The sequence below is a fragment of the Microcaecilia unicolor genome, chromosome 4 (genome assembly GCF_901765095.1).
Source record: "Microcaecilia unicolor chromosome 4, aMicUni1.1, whole genome shotgun sequence".
NCBI lineage: Eukaryota > Metazoa > Chordata > Amphibia > Gymnophiona > Siphonopidae > Microcaecilia > Microcaecilia unicolor.
This window is the reverse complement of record NC_044034.1, coordinates 175025912-175043432: the sequence shown is the minus strand read 5'-3', so window position 1 is coordinate 175043432 and position 17521 is coordinate 175025912. Positions and strand designations below refer to the sequence as shown.

Below are 17521 nucleotides of genomic sequence, written 5' to 3'. Positions count from 1 at the left end.
ACCCCATCCCCAAGAAAGCGGAGTCCCAATACAGGATCCACTCTGACCCAGAGTTGATGCAGCCCCAATTGCCTCATGACTCGGCAGTCGTGGACTCTGCTCTCAAGAGAGCACGGAGTTCGAGGGATACTGCCTCGGCGCCCCCGGGGCGGGAGTCTCGCACTCTGGACTCGTTTGGGAGGAAGGCCTACCAATCTTCCATGCTCGTGACCCACATCCAGTCATACCAGCTCTACATGAGCATTCACATGCGGAACAATGTGAAGCAACTGGCGGACCTGGTCGATAAGCTCCCTCCGGAGCAGTCCAGGCCTTTTCAGGAGGTGGTCAGGCAGCTGAAGGCGTGCAGAAAGTTCCTGTCCAGGGGTATCTATGACACCTGTGATGTGGCATCTCGAGCTGCGGCCCAAGGTATAGTGATGCACAGACTTTCCTGGCTGCGTGCCTCTGACCTGGACAAACGCACCCAGCAACGACTGGCGGATGTCCCTTGCCGGGGGGATAACATCTTTGGCGAGAAGGTCGAGCAGTTGGTGGACCAACTTCATCAGCGGGAAACCGCTCTCGACAAGCTCTCCCACCGGGCGCCTTCAGCATCCACCTCAGCAGGTGGACGTTTTTCCCGGGCCCGGCAGGCTGTGCCCTACGTCTACAACAAGCATAGGTACACCCAGCCGGCCCAAAGGCCTCCTCAGGCACAGGGACAGTCCCAGCGTGCTCGTTCCCGTCAACAGCGTGCGCCCAAGCAGCCCCCTGCGCCTCCATAGCAAAAGCCGGGGACGGGTTTTTGACTGGATCCATGGGAACATAGCCGCCATCAAAGTGTCCATGCCGGACGACCTGCCGGTCGGGGGGAGGTTGAAAGTTTTTCACCAAAGGTGGCCTCTGATAACCTCCGACCAGTGGGTTCTCCAAATAGTGTGGTGCGGATACACCCTGAATTTGGCCTCCACTCCACCAAATTGCCCACCGGGAGCCCAATCCTTCAGCTCCCATCACAAGCAGGTACTTGCAGAGGAACTCTCCGCCCTTCTCAGCGCCAATGCGGTCGAGCCCGTACCACCCAGGCAGGAAGGGCAGGGATTCTATTCCAGGTATTTCCTTGTGGAAAAGAAAACAGGGGGGATGCGCCCCATCCTAGACCTGAGAGGCCTGAACAAATACCTGGTCAAAGAGAAGTTCAGGATGCTTTCCTTGGGCACCGTTCTACCAATGATTTAGAAAGACGATTGGCTATGTTCCCTGGATTTAAAGGACGCTTACACTCATATCCCGATACTGCCAGCTCACAGAATCTCAGATTCCGTCTGGGGACACGGCACTTTAAGTATTGTGTGCTGCCCTTTGGGCTCGCCTCTGCCCCACGGGTGTTCACGAAGTGCCTCGTGGTGGTCGCGGTGTATCTACGCAAGCTGGGAGTGCACGTGTTCCCGTATCTCGACGATTGGCTGGTCAAGAACACCTCGGAGGCAGGGGCTCTCCGGTCCATGCAGTGTACTATTCACCTCCTGGAGCTGCTGGGGTTTGTGATAAATTACCCAAAGTCCCATCTCCAGCTAGCCCATTCTCTGGAATTCATAGGAGCTCTGCTGAATTCACAGATGGCTCAGGCCTTTCTTCTCGAAGCGAAGGCCCACAACCTCCTGTCCCTCGCTTCCCAGACCAGAGCGTCCCAGCAAGTCACAGCTCGGCAGATGTTGAGACTCCTGGGTCATATGGCCTCCACGGTTCATGTGACTCCCATGGCTCGCCTTCACATGAGACCTGCTCAATGGACCCTAGCTTCCCAGTGGTGTCAAGCTACCGGGAATCTAGAAGATGTCATCCGCCTGTCCCTCAGTTGCCGCAATTCGCTGCACTGGTGGACCATTCGGACCAATTTGACTCTGGGACGTCCATTCCAAATTCCGCAGCCCACGAAGGTGCTGACGACGGATGCATCTCGCCTGGGGTGGGAAGCTCATGGGGCTGTGGTCCCTCCAGGAACAAGATCTTCAGATCCACCTCTTGGAGCTCCGAGCGGTCTGGAACGCACTGAAGGCCTTCAGAGATCAGCTGTCCTGCCAAATCATCCAAATTCGGACAGACAATCAGGTTGCAATGTATTACATCAACAAGCAGGGGGGCACCGGATCTCGCCCCCTGTGTCAGGAAGCCGTCGGGATGTGGCGTTGGGCCTGCCAGTTCGGCATGCTTCTCCAAGCCACATACCTGGCAGGCATAAACAACAGTCTGGCCGACAGACTGAGCAGAGTCATGCAACCGCACGAGTGGCCGCTCCATTCCAGAGTGGTACGCAAGATCTTCCGAGAGTGGGGCACTCCCTCGGTGGACCTTTTCGCCTCTCAGACCAACCACAAGCTGCCTCTGTTCTGTTCCAGACTACAGGCACACGGCAGACTAGCGTCGGATGCCTTTCTCCTCCATTGGGGGACCGGCCTCCTGTATGCTTATCCTCCCATACCTTTGGTGGGGAAGACCTTACTGAAGCTCAAGCAAGACCACGGCACCATGATTCTGATAGTGCCTTTTTGGCCCCGTCAGATCTGGTTCCCTCTACTTCTGGAGTTGTCCTCAGAAGAACCGTGGAGATTGGGGTGCTTTCCGACTCTCATTTCGCAGAACGACGGAGCGCTTCTGCACCCCAACCTTCAGTCTCTGGCTCTCATGGCCTGGATGTTGAGGGCGTAGACTTTGCTTCGTTGGGTCTCTGAGGGTGTCTCCCATGTCTTGCTTGCCTCTAGAAAGGATTCCACTAAAAAGAGTTACTTTTTCAAGTGGAGGAGGTTTGTCGTTTGGTGTGAGAGCAAGGCCCTAGAACCTCGTTCTTGTCCTGCACAGAACCTGCTTGAATACCTTCTGCACTTATCAGAGTCTGGTCTCAAGACCAACTCAGTAAGGAATCACCTCAGTGCGATTAGTGCTTACCATCATCGTGTAGAGGGTAAAGCCATCTCTGGAGAGCCTTTAGTCGTTCGATTCATGAGAGGCTTGCTTTTGTCAAGGCCCCTGTCAAGCCTCCTGCAGTGTCACGGGATCTCAACGTCGTCCTCACCCAGCTGATGAAACCTCCTTTTGAGCCACTGAATTCCTGCCATCTGAAGTACTTGACCTGGAAGGTCATTTTCTTGGTGGCAGTTACTTCAGCTCGTAGAGTCAGTGAGCTACAAGCCCTGGTAGCTCATACTCCTTATACTAAATTTCATCATAACAGAGTAGTACTCCGCACTCACCCTAAGTTCCTGCCAAAGATGGTGTCGGAGTTCAATCTTAACCAGTCAATTGTCTTGCCAACATTCTTTCCCAGACCACATACCCGCCCTGCTGAACGTCAGTTGCACACATTGGACTGCAATCGAGTGTTTGCCTTCTATCTGGAGCGGACACAGCCCCACAGACAGTCCGCCCAATTGTTTATTTCTTTCGAACCCAATAGGAAAGGGGTCGCTGTCGGGAAACGCACCATCTCCAATTGGCTAGCAGATTGCATTTCCTTCACTTACGCCCAGGCTGGGCTGGCTCTTGAGGGTCATGTCATGGCTCATAGTGTTAGAGCCATGGCAGCGTCAGTGGCCCACTTGAAGTCAGCCACTATTGAAGAGATTTGCAAAGCTGCGATGTGGTCACCTGTCCACATATTCACATCACATTACTGCCTCCAGCAGGATACCCGACGCGACAGTCGGTTCGGGCAGTCGGTGCTGCAGAATCTGTTTGGGGTTTGAATCCAACTCCACCCTCCAGGACCCGATTTATTCTGTTCAGGCTGCATTCTGTTAGTTGTTCTTCGTAGGTCAATTTCTGTTATGCCCTCGCCGTTGCGAGGTTCAATTGACCTGGGTTCTTGTTTTGAGTGAGCCTGAGAGCTAGGGATACCCCAGTCGTGAGAACAAGCAGCCTGCTTGTCCTCGGAGAAAGCGAATGATACATACCTGTAGCAGGTGTTCTCCGAGGACAGCAGGCTGATTGTTCTCACCTACCCTCCCTCCTCCCCTTTGGAGTTGCGTTTTTACTCATTCCTTTGCTTGTCATTCAACTGAGCGGGAACGGTCGCGCATGGGCAGGAAGACGGCCGCGCATGCGCGGTGGGCGTGCCCTGCGTGCGGGACCGCCTGCGAAGTTTTGTTCCGGTTAGTGGGGGCTGCCGTGGATGTCAACCCAGTCGTGAGAACAATCAGCCTGCTGTCCTCGGAGAACACCTGCTACAGGTATGTATCATTTGCTTTCTGTAACACTGTATGCAAGTTTAATCTCTATAGCATTGCAGGATTAAGAAATCCCTTTTTTATAGTATAGTATCTGCTTTGAAGTACCAGTAGCAAAAGTTGGATATCCAGAGTGAAAGGGAAAGTATATTTATTGAGGTGGTAAGACATTGGTACTAGCAATGAAGTTCACTTCCAAAGCTACTTTAGTTATTAGAAAATATATTTTTAAAAGATGATTTTTGTTTTGTTTTTAAATGTTGTCTTTTAACTGTAGTGAGAGATCTTAGCAGACCTCTCTAATAGAACCCTTTTAACCTAACAGCTGCTTTGCTGGCAGAAAATGTACTTAGTAATTAAAATGCCTTATGAGCACACAGTGCTTGTGACATGCTCAAACTGTGCATGATGAAGATGGAATTACTACAACTTATCATTTCTATAGTGCTACTTAGATGTAAGTGTTCTAATTGTTTTTCCTGATAATCACTTGGTCTTTTTGTTTCTTGTTTCCTAGCTGAGGTTCGGTTAGGTATGGGCCATTGTTTCGTAAAACTGAATAAGTTGGAGAAAGCTCGTTTGGCATTCAGCAGAGCTCTGGAACTTAATTCCAAGTGTGTGGGAGCTTTGGTTGGATTGGCTGTCTTGGAACTTAATAATAAAGAGGTGTGTGTAGTGCTTTTGTAAAATACATATATTTAACCTAATTTTACTAACATTATTTACAGCACTGTGCTAAAACAGCAGTGTCTGAGGGAAGCTCAATTCCATAGAAGATCTTAGAAAGTATTGGAGGCAGAAGATACAAGTATATAAAAAAAAGTGATTCAGAGTTTAAAAAGAGAGGATTTATTATTCCATTAAAAATCTTAGAAAGTAGCAGTTCTTCAGAAGAATATTTCAAATTGCTTGTAACCTAACAACCTTGTCCCGATAGTTGTTGATATCAGAAATTACCTGTGAGGTTTTGCAGATTATTTTCAGGCAAAATGTTTTGAAAATTTATAATGAATTGTCTGATGAGGTGGCTATGGAGATCCCATAGGTGAACCATCATATGGTGTTCATTGGATCACATATGGGACGACTTCTCGTTGGTAACTGAAGATCTTTTGAGGAATTTTATGCAGAAATGTGCTAAGGGTTTCTGTGCCTTAGATTCTATTCCAGCGTGCACATTGAGATACGCCAGCTTCAATTATACATAGATTTATGAATTTAGTGAATTAACTGCTAGTTAATGGAGTTATGCCAATTCAAGTTATATAATCTTAATATAATCTTGACCCCTTTATTGAAAGGTGCCAACTTGGATCCCACTTCATCTGCCAATTACAGATGAACTGGGATCCAATTACAGTTGCTAATACCCCTTTTTTAACAAAATTAGCAGAAGCAGTGGTTGGGTCTCAGTTACAGGAATATCTTTCTCAACATGAAATTCTTGATCCAATGCAATTGGGATTTCGTTCTAACTATAGCCCGGAAACAGTGCTGTTAGCTTTGATGACTAATCTGAGACTCAGTTTAGATAAAGGCGAATAGATTTTGATTATGCGGTTAGACTCATATAGATTAAGTGCATTTGGAGTTGCAGGTAATATTTGGCAGTGGTTCATTGGTTTTCTAGGGCATAGAACTATACAAGTAACATGGAATAGGGTTATATCTGCCCCTGCTTCCATGATGTTATTTAATGTATACCTTAGTAGTTTGCATGAATTCTTAATTGACTGGAGATCCTGTATAATATACTGACGATATTTCAGTCTTATTTCCAGTAGAAGACAATATTCAGGATACAATAGTATTTATGTCAAGGGTGTATGAGAAAATTTGTTTGATTCTTCATGGCCTGAAAATTAATCCAGATAAAACAAATATAGGTAGGTGGAATGGAAACAGAATTGCCAAATTTGAGGTTACATTTAGCTTTGTCAAAGATTTCTCTTCAATCGAAAATTAAAATCTTCGGAGTAACATTAGACTCTAGTTTAAGTCTTGAGTCACATGTTAATGGGATTGTTAGAAAAGCCTTTGTTATACTAAAAGTAGTACAAAGACTGAAGCCACTATTAGACGTCTTCCAGTTACAGATAATTGTAACATTGTGTATTTGGGTCTGCCAGATCGGCAATTACGCAAGTTACAAATAGTACAGAATGGCAGCAGATCTGATCTTGGGAGGAAAGTCCACTGATCAAACCATTCAGTTTCTGAGTAGATTGCACTGTCTTCCATTAAAAGCCAGGATTCATTTAAAGCTTTTATTTTTTGTTTATAAAATGTTATGTGGAGTAACACCTGAGTATTTGAGTTCAACAATCAACAATTTCACTATATTCAGCTGGTAGAATGTTACATTCTACCCAAGAAATTCGGTTGTGTGTACCTTCACAATTCAGAAAATCTTCAACCAGAAAAAGAACGATTGTAGGCTGTAGGCCAGAATTTTGGAGTAAATTACCTTGTAATCTTAGAGCAGTGGATAGCTATTTTACATTAAAATGCTTTCTTGAAAGTATATCTGTGTGATATGTACCTTTTTAGATAGATGAAATATAGTTCATTTCAATCTCTGAATGTTAAATGTGATCTAGTGCTATGATATTATATTCAGGTGTTCTTGGGAGCATTCTTGTTTGGTATGGACTTATTGACAAATAGTATACAGCTGAATTTAGTAACTGATCTTATTTTATTGTGATTCACAGTTGGGATTGTACTCTTTTTTTTTTTTTTTTTTTTTTTAGGCTGGGACATTCGTTTATCGTTTATTTACTATTCCATCACATTGCATAGCAAATCAGAACGGTTTACATTTCAAAAAGTATATAATTAACATAAAATCAACAACTATAAAAATTAGGCAATCCATTTTATGATAGTACAGCACAAACAAAACGTCCATACCAAAAAGGATAAAAACACTCAATTCGCAATTCCCCCAGTATTTTACAAAGGCTCTGCTGAATGGGGATCTTTCTTTTATTATTATTTGTAATCCACCTTGAGCCGTATGATTGGTTAAGTGGAATATAAATGTTTAGGTTAGATTTGATTCAACAGAACTAACCTTCTCTTGGTTGTGCCATGCAGAAATTCTTCATTTAAGATTGTTCAGTTGTCGACTATATTCCTGTTTTAGCTTTGAAAACAACTAAGTGACAAAAATGATTTGTAAAAGTATACAAAGCTCAAATTTCTAAACAAGAGACAAAAAAACCCAAACCTTATAATCTTCTATGTCAGCAACTAGAACCTCATTTTATCTGAGAGAGGGATGTAGCCATCCAGCCACAGATGGGCCAATGCTTAGAACCAAACACAGGCGTCCACATTAGTTTAACGTAGAATGTTCAGAGGCTGTAGTGTTGGAAATGTGCATGTGAAAGATTAGCACAAATAGCATGCTAATCTAGTCAAACAGATGTTAATAAGGTAATTTCCTATTCCCTCCCAATGCTCAGAGAACTGTGCACAAAATAAAGCTGCCTTACTGCTGAAAAAATAACGCCAACTTGGAGCAGGCATTAGTGTTTAATGAGAGGATTTCTGTTTTTTTCACTTTAAATATTTTATTGTGATTTTAACACATCCAATTCACACATTATTAGAAACAACTTAATCACTGCAAGCCTCGCAGAACCTGACATACATTAAAATGTTTTTGTTTCCACACCCACTGAATCTATACATGTTTAGTATACGTGGTTCCCCACCTAAAGCATACCAGCAATATTTCTCTTCAGTTGTCATTCTGCAAGAAAACAGTACAATATCCCCAACCAGCTCTCCCCTCCCCCCTCCCCTGCGCTCTGAACCCCCCCATTCTCCCAGAGCTCAACCGTCCTAAAGTCGTGCGAGACATTGTTGAAGTCGATTCCACCCCCTTTTACGTCGTCGTGTTTCATCCCTACAATATGCCGTAAGGCGTTCCATGGTTATTAATTGTTCCACTTTGCATTTCCAGTCACCCAATGTTGGGGGATCTATTGATTTCCAGCTCTTCGCTATAAGACATTTAGCTGCTGCCAACCCCCATCACATCCATTTGCTCTGCTCCCAAGAGTCTCTCTCATTATGCAGGCCCAAAAGGCACACCGAGGGACTGCACACCAAAGATGCACCCAACACTTTCACCAAAGTCTTCATAACCTCCTGCAAAAGGGAACTACCCTAGGACAAGTCCACCATATATGCAGAAATGTACCCGACTGCCCCCCACACCTCCAACATATATCTGATATACCCGGGTACATCTGCCCCAATCTCTCCGGTATGTAATACCATCAAGTGAACACCTTATAAGCGTTTTCCTGCACCAAGACACATACTGAAGCGTTTTGTACCTCCCCACAGATTGTTTCCCATTCTTGATCAGTAAAGCTACAATGTAAATCCCGTTCCCATGCCCCCTGGAACCTAAATGGTTGTGGATCCCATCCCCGAAAAATTTATACATCACTGAGATGGGTCTGGGCACCTTTTTCAACATCATCCGCAGGTTTTTCAGGCTTTCCATCTCTTGAGGTGCCTCCCCCCTCCATTCCAGAGTCTCCTCAAAATGCTGTACTTGTAAGTGGGAAAACATATCTCCTTTGGGCAGGTCATATATAGAGCAGCGTCTCAAAACTCTTCACCCTACCCCCCTGCAGCACATCCCTAAAACTCAATAACCCTACCTGCTCCCATCTTCCAAATGTGGCATTCTCTCTCCCTGCCCCAAATTTGGGTTCCCAGCATATGAACGCGAGAGGGACACCCTATCCCTCCGTCCCCATCTCCTACGCACTTCCCCCCACAACCCCATTAAAAGCCTTATGTATAGATTGTGTATTCCCATCAACGCCTTCATTGTGCCCTCAGTTGTCCACAGATACGAACTCAGTGCTCGGTTAGGGTAGTATGACTGCTCCACCTTGCTAGCTGGCTTCAGTTTCTCCCTCTCCCAGTCCAATATCAGCTGCAGCTGAGCTGCTAGATAGTACCACTCAGTATTAGGCACTGCTCTGCCCCCCCCCCCCCCGCTCAGGGGCCCCCCATAACACCCGTCTGGCCAACCTAGGGTGTCTACCACCCAAAATAAACTGTAATATGTAATCCTGAAGTTGTTTAAGTATCTGCCTTGGGACCGGCAATGACTGAAATAAGAATAACAGCCTAGGTAACACATTCATTCATCTTCACTACTGCCATGCGTCCCCACCAAGATAGCCACAAGCCCTTCCACCTAGATAATTCCACCCGAATTTGGTCCACTATTTTCCCATAGTTCAAACTATACACTCTACTCAAATCCCTAGGTATCTGAATCCCCAAGTATCGGATGCTATGCTTGGCCCATTTAAAAGCAAACTTTGCTCTCAAACTTTGCTCCTCACCATGAGTCAAAGAGATCCCCAGCAGCTCGCTTTTATCCATATTAACCCGCAAGCCTGCATGTTTTTCAAATTCCCGAAGGATCTTTAATATCATTGGCAACGTCCTCCCTGGATCCACCACATAAAGCAATACATCGTCCGCAAACAAAGCAATACGGTGTTCCCCTTCCCCCACCTTTATACCCCGAATATCTGGATGTTGACACATCAATTCCGCTAGAGGCTAAATGTGTATCGCAAAGAGCAGAGGTGACAAAGGGCACCCCTGCCTAGTTCCTCTACAAATGGGGAAGAAGGAGGTATAACTACCATTAATATCAAGGCAGGCCCTCGGGTCCTTTTATAAGGCTGCCAACCAAGTACTAAAATTCTCTCCCACTCCCATCTGTTTCAGGACTTCCCTAAAAACCCCCCAGGTTACCCGGTCAAAGGCCTTTTCTGCATCTATGGCCAACAAGGCTGTACCAGGTACACTTCTTTGTGCTTCCCATATCAAGTGTAGGGTACGCCTAATATTGTCCCCTACCTGCCTCCCTGGCACAAACCCCGACTGGTCCCTATGAATTAGCTTTGGTAGAACCCTTCTCAACCTATTAGCCAAAATCTTGGCCATGATCTTTGCATCCACATTCAACAAAGAAATAGGCCTGTAAGAGCCACACACCGCTGGATCCTTCCCCGGTTTAGGCAAGACAGTCACCCCTGCCTCTAACATAGATTTTGGGAACTCATTACCCTCCAAAACACCGTTACCCACCCGAACCAAAAGATCCCCTAGTTCACCCACAAAACATTTGTAAAACCGTGCCGAATACCCATCCAACCCAGGAGCCTTCCCATTCGGAAGCCTCTTAATCACCCCCTGCACTTCCCCCAGCCTAATGGGTTCCCCAAGCTGTGCTCTTTCTGATTCACTCAATCGTTGCAATTGCACCTGATCTAAATAACTAGCTGTGTCTACCCCTGGTTTCTCCTCCGGGACCTTATATAATTCTTGATAATACTTCAAAAAACAGCTTGCTATCTCAGCATAGTGCCATCCTCCCCTACCATCCCTCATCTTTTGAATAAGGGATTTAACTCTTCTAGCCCTTAAATACCTGGCCAGCATTGCACTGGATTTATTAGCAAACTCAAAGTATTGCTGTTTAAGCTTAGTCCTCATAAAGTCTACTTCCATCATCTGCAACTGATCTAATTCTCTCCTAACTTTTTTAAGTTCCTCCCATACCTGCAATGTGGGCTTCCGTTTGTGCAATTTTTCCAAATACACCAATCATGAGTGAAGGTCGAGGGAACGCTGTCCCCTTCCCCTCTTCTTGCATGCCCCCCACTTGATCAGAGTTCTCCTCACCACCGCCTTCAATGCATCCCACAATACTGCTTCTGTGACCTCACCATTATCATTAAAGCAACAAAATTCCTGAATAGTCAACTTAATCTCCTCCCTCACTTTCTCATCCTCCAAAAATGAATCATTCTACCTGCTCCTCTGCTCCCCTTGACCCAGCCCCTTAAGCCTAATCCACACTGGTGCATGATCCAAAATTTGAATGGCCTCTATCTCAGCCTCCCCCACCATATGCCAGCTATTTCGATGCACCCACAACCCGTCTAAACGGGCGTATGACTTTGCTGCATGGGAGTAGAAGGTATAATTCTGCTGCACTCCACGCAACAACCTCCAACAATCTATTACTTCCAGCTCTTTCATGAACTGTAGGAATGCTTTTTGCCCGGGCCCGCTCTGTTGCCCCCCTCCAGTTGAAAGGTCTAACCGTGCATCCGGAGCAACATTAAAGTCCCCTCCTACTACCACTTGCCCTCCAACAAATCCCTGGATCTCCTCTGACCCACATTCAGGGCATAAATATTGATCAATGTAAGCTCCTTACCCTGAATCAACCCTCTAACGGCCACACAGCAACCACTAGAATCCCGGAACTCCTGTTGGATTATAAATCCACAATTTTGTCTTATCAAAATAGCCCCCCCCCCCTTCCTCTTGGGTTCTCCTCCCTGGTGAACCATGACCTCCCGAAAGGGCTTATGACGAAACATATGTGCATCTCTTTGTCTCAAATGAGTTTCTTGTAATAACGTCACATCCCACTTCAATCTATTCAACTCCTTAAATATTCTACTCCTCTTCCCTTGGTTATTGAGCCCATTTACATTCCAAGAACCCACTAACAATGTCTCTCCCCTCCCCCCCCCCCCCCCCCCCCCCCCCCCCCCCGTCCACCCCTTCCCACACGCTCCCTTTTGCTGATCTCTGTGTCATTGGATCAGCCATCCCTCGAGGAACAATCCCACTCCTTGGGAGGCACAAGCACTTCTAGATCTATCCCCTGACCCCCCTCCAACACCTCTCTCATTCTTATCACCGCACTCATTCGTCTCTTCCCTGCTACCAGGCTTCCTTCCATTTCTCCCCCCGGAACCACAAATTACAGACATGTCGCCCATAATCCCAGCCATCTTATCCTCTCCTCTTTCCCCCTTCACATTCATCCGACATGCTCCCACTACCCCCATTCTCTCCAGAGACCCGTATCTCTCCTCCCCTCTCCCCATCAAGTCCCCTGCACAGGTCACACTCCGCATTTTCTCTTATCTGCATACTGTCCTCAATGATTTAAAGAGTCTTCCACCAGTCCTCTTAAATCTTCTCTCTTCAAGAAGCATGCTTGTTGGACTTCTTTCCACGATCCACCACCAGTTGCCAAGCTGAATCCGCCCTAGGTTCCACTGCAGCAACTGGTTGCTTTGCCTGAGCTGGGACTCCACTACATCCCAAAGCGCGCAATGTTGACCATGCTTCGTCTGGAGTCTTAACTTTGCGTGATTTCCCGTCCACCGTCAGCCACACCACAAATGGGAAGAGCCACCTGTAGCGGATCCCCTTTGATCTCATTAACTCCGTAACTTCATGAAAAGATCTGCGTTTTTGCAATGTAGACCCTGCCAAGTCTTGATACACTCTAATCTTATAGTTTTTCCACTGGATCTCTTTTTGCTGCCGTGCTTTAATCAGGATCTTCTCTTTCGTGGGAAAATCTGCAAAACATACAACAATGTCCCTCGGGCTAGAATCTCGTTGCGGTCCCGCAACTCAGTGCGCTCTTTGTATGCGATGGTCCAAAGATTGATTACCATCCTCTGAAGACAATATATGTCAGCACAGCTCCCTTATCACTGCTTCACAATTACTAAATATATCCATGTCCAGAATTCCTTTAAATCTCAAATTATTGCGCCGTGACCTGTTTTCCAGGTCCTCTATCTGTTCCTTAAGTTGCTGTATTTTGGTAGTTTCCATATCCACCTTCTTACGAAGGTTTCCCATGTCCGTCTTGAGCGTCACCAGCCCCTCCTCCACCTCACCGACGTGAGCACTGAGGTCCCGAATTTCAGCCCGAATATCCTTCAGGGCATTCTGCACATCTTTTCGGACCCCCGCCAAATCCGCCTTCAAGTCCTGGAACCACCCCACCACATCTGATTTGGTAATCTCTCTGGTCTCTGTCACACCATCCGCGGAGCACTCTGCCTTCGAGGGAATCGGCGCCATCTTGCTCTCTCGAGGCTCAGGACCCGCCGTGCCTGCCTTCGTTTTCTTGCTCTGCACCGTCGTGTATCTAAATATCTCCAAGCTCTTTTTCGGCGGCATAGCACTAGGAGCCTTCCCCTACTATCTGAGACTTTGGGAAGCCTGGCAAAACAGTGGGATATATTCAATTGAACAACAGCCCCAATGGAGCTTTGTGATTATGCTGCCATCCCGGTCATTGACGTCACTTCCTCTGATGAGAGGATTTCTTATGATTCTTTGTCTGTGCGAGCCCCTAAACGCTGGTAGTGAGAGACAAATGCGTGCGAGTCAGAGCAAACCCAGAAGTGAAAGCACAGATTGGCTCCTGTTTTCTGCATTTTAAATATAAACCTTCCACGTAAATAAAATCGAAACACTTATATTTAAAGGTGCAGAAAACAGATGCCAATATGTGCCTCATTTTCGGGTTTGCCAGGCGCATGTGTACAGGAGCTGAACTTAACATGAAACTCCCCAAGCTTTTGTTTTTACAGCGTGCATATAATTTGAATACCATTTCCTTTGAGCATTGGTGAATTAGGTTTCTGCACTGTTCTAGCAGTATGGTTTCTGTGCTGTTGGGTTACCGCAGGAGTTTTGAGCATTGGCCCAAGAGTTAGGTGAAAATTTTCTGCTGATTAAATTTTGGGTGAACCTGAGAAAGGGGTTATTTTGTGGGAAAGGAGAATTTAACTGGCTAGAAAAGAAAATTCAATACCCTGCTCATGGCGATGATCTCTCTCTCTCTCTCTCTCTCTCTCTCTCTCTCTCTCTCTCTCTCTCTCTCTCTCTCTCTAAGAGCTACAACAAAGCTACTAAGGGGAACCGAATATTGACCAGTCACTTTGTTTAAATTGTTAGCTGTATAAATATAAAGTTTTCAGAGCTGTTTTACAAACCAGTGCTGTTGTGGTTAAAAACTGAGCCTGTCATTGACACTGGGCTGATGTTATAGTTGCTGTTTTGTAATATTGATAATCTGTGTTTCAGGCGGATTCCATAAAAAATGGGGTTCAGCTCCTCTCCAGAGCTTACACAATAGATCCCAGTAACCCAATGGTGTTGAACCATTTAGCTAATCACTTTTTCTTCAAAAAGGTAAGATAAATGATTTATACTTCCTGTGTGTGAGAATATGGGAGCTGGTGGGATGGCCATAGAGTCATAATAAAAGTGCAATCATGTTGATGCTTTTGTAACCTGTAATGTCTCAAACATTTCTTCACATAGAATTTTGTTTTTCAGTTTTGAGCTAATTTTTTTATGTTGAACACTCAATTCTAACGAACATTTGGATTCTTTGCCGGCCATAATTTAGAATTATGAAAAGATTATATTGTGCAAAAAGTTTTACATTTATCCAGCATTCATAATGTTAAGCAGTGTAGTGTTCAGATTAAAATTTTGCTATAAAAATACATTATTTTGATGAACAATTTAGACTGAAAAGTTCGTTGTGTTTATTCTTCAGGATTACAGCAAAGTTCAGCACTTGGCTCTTCATGCCTTCCATAATACAGAAGTAGAAGCAATGCAGGCTGAAAGTTGCTACCAGCTAGCCAGATCCTTTCATGTACAGGTGAGGTGAATTTTGGAAACTCCTTTACTGATTACTAAAGCATGCACTGTTGTGTACATAAACAGTTTTTGGAGTTCAATACTCACCCTCTAGGTGTTTTGTTCTGATAAACTTTAGCTGTTTGTTGACTGTGTGAATACACTTACTTCTTCCTGTTGAGATGGCATTAAGTGATCGGTGCTATTTGCTACGGTAAGAGTGTACATTAAGTTACAGTGTACTAATTGCAGGGCCCAGTCTAGAGAGCTGCACAGGAGCTGGGATGGCGGGATTCCCTCCAGGTCTGTGGGGATCCCGCAGGGATAGACCTGGGTCTGTGAGGATCCCGCAGGGATGGACCCAGGTCTTGCGGGGTCCCCGTGGAAATGCACAGCGATCTGAGCTTTGCCTCTCCTCCCCCGAGCTGCAGGGTGCCCTCCCGGCACATAACTCAAGCCGCCCTGGTGATCTAGTGGATTCTTCAGGGCAGGTAAGATCCCCGGTCTTTCCTGCCCGCTGCCGCTGACTCTCTTACTGCTGCATCGCTTTTTAAAAATGGCTGCCAAAACGTCCAGCGGAGGCCTTGTGAGTCTTCCACTGAAGTCTTGCAGGGCCGCCACTGGAAGTCTTGGCAGCCATTTTAAAGAAGATGAGGCAGCAGGCAGGAAAGACTGGGGATATTTCCTGCCCTGAAGAATCCACTAGATCACCAGGGTGGCTTGAGGTATGTGCTGGGAGGGCACCCAGGACTGAAGGAGAGGTGTGGAATATAAGGGTGGGAGGTAGGGTAATGTGTAAATAAAAAAACAAAATACAAACAAAAAACCCCCCAAGGTTATCTGTTTCCCCTTCCTTGCCGGATCCCTGGGCACTTGAAACAAAGCAAGCAAATCTATGAGCTGCTGCATCCATGTCGTTCTTTGTTGGTGGAATTTTTATTTACTCTCAATTTTCAAATTCTGGCTTGTGCATACGGATGTACACAGAGGAAGTATAATAATGGAATAACTTTGTATATGTGGATTAGTAATTTGTTATAAATCATAATCTGTGTGTCATTTGGAGGGGCTGGTTAAAGGGACACCTTTATACTATTATATTCAGAGATTATTTTTTCTCCTGGTAAAAGGGCCACTAAACAGACAACATGTTATGAGAATCATGTGCTCAACATTCAGAGCATCTATCTATCTATCTATCTATCTATCTATCTATCTATCTATCTATCTATCTATCTATCTATCTATCTATCTCACATTAAACATGAATTAAGTTGAAACCTGGGAGCACTTAAAATCTTTCATTTCCTATGCCTACATCAAAAGAAAAAAAGATGGCATGTGGCAACTTGCATCTTTTGTTTTGTGGATTGCAGTGGTATATTGTAAAAATGCACTTGCCTTTTTTATCAAATGCCCAGTTGAGTATATATGCTAATCTCAACTTTGTTAAATGTTTCAGACATAATGCATCTACTTGCTTCCATGATATAACTGAGTTCTATTATTCTGTCTCACGGTACGATTTTCAAATGTAAGCTACATTGAATCAGAATTTGCTTGGGATAATGTGTGATATAAATGTTAAAAAAAGTCCCTTATTTCTAATAATCTTTTTGCTATTGTTTTCAATAGTATTTGCTGTTGTTTTGGGTGAACCAGTGTGGCATCAATGTCCGCCTACTGACTTCACTCACATAATGTGCTAGATAGGCTCACTCTGTCTCCTAACCCCCTTGGTAAAAAGGGTGGAGGGAGTGTGGGTGGGTGCATGGAAGAGGGAACAAAGATTGGTGAGAGGGACATACATGGAGGAGTGGGGAAGGGAAAAGTGGAAATAGAGCACATGGGATAGAAGGGGATAAGTACATAAGTATTAGACCAAAGGTCCATCGAGCCCAGCATACTGTTTCCAACAGTGGCCAATCCAGGTCACAAATACCCGGCAAGATCCCCAAAATGTACAAAACATTTTATACTGCTTATCCCAGAAATAGTGGATTTTCCCCAAGTCCATTTAATAACGGTCTATGGACTTTTCCTTTAGGAAGCCGTCCAAACCTTTTTAAAACTCCACTAAACTAACTGCCTTTACCACATTCTCTGGCAACGAATTCCAGAGTTTAATTACACGTTGAATGAAGAAACATTTTCTCCGATTCGTTTTAAATTTACTACATTGTAGCTTCATCGCATGCCCCCTAGTCCTAGTATTTTTGGAAAGCGTGAACAGACGCTTCACATCTACCCGTTCAACTCCACTCATGATTTTATAGACCTCTATCATATCTACCCCTCAGCCGCTTTTTCTCCAAGCTGAAGAGTCCTAGCCGCTTTAGCCTTTCCTCATAGGGAAGTTGTCCCATCCCCTTTATCATAATAATGGATGGAGAGGAGAGGGGGACCTGCTGTTCATGGATATGTGTAGCTTACTTAATTTTATATTTAGCAGAGTACAGAAGAAAATTATATGTGTTACTTTTCCTAGTATTTTTACTTCTTATAGAATCTGACTTTCTTGAGAGGGGATCAAGGTGACTGCGGTACGGCAGGCTGGGGGCTGGGATGGAGGAAATTACTTGAGGTGGAGTCGGGTTAGATTTCTGTCCCCGTCCAACTCTGTAGCTCATCTATGTCCATTGTGTTCTATAACTCTCCCACTTCCTGCCCGCTTCCATGTTGTGCAGTTAGCATGAGGTAATTGTTAACATGGCCATGCACTCAAGTGTGCTAATTCACTTGCTGACATCGTATCTTTTTTTAGTAAAAATCCCCTTTAT

At 45.2% G+C, this 17521-nt stretch overlaps 1 protein-coding gene across 1 annotated transcript in view; it reads left to right on the top strand.

Annotated features, from left to right (window-relative positions):
- CTR9 (CTR9 homolog, Paf1/RNA polymerase II complex component) overlaps positions 1-17521 on the top strand; it is a 280854-nt gene that overhangs the window by 71147 nt on the left and 192186 nt on the right. Inside the window, exons 6-8 of the mRNA XM_030200983.1 lie at positions 4723-4871; positions 14175-14282; positions 14656-14763. Coding sequence (XP_030056843.1) covers positions 4723-4871; positions 14175-14282; positions 14656-14763 — 365 coding nt within the window. The remainder of the gene's footprint in view (positions 1-4722; positions 4872-14174; positions 14283-14655; positions 14764-17521) is intronic.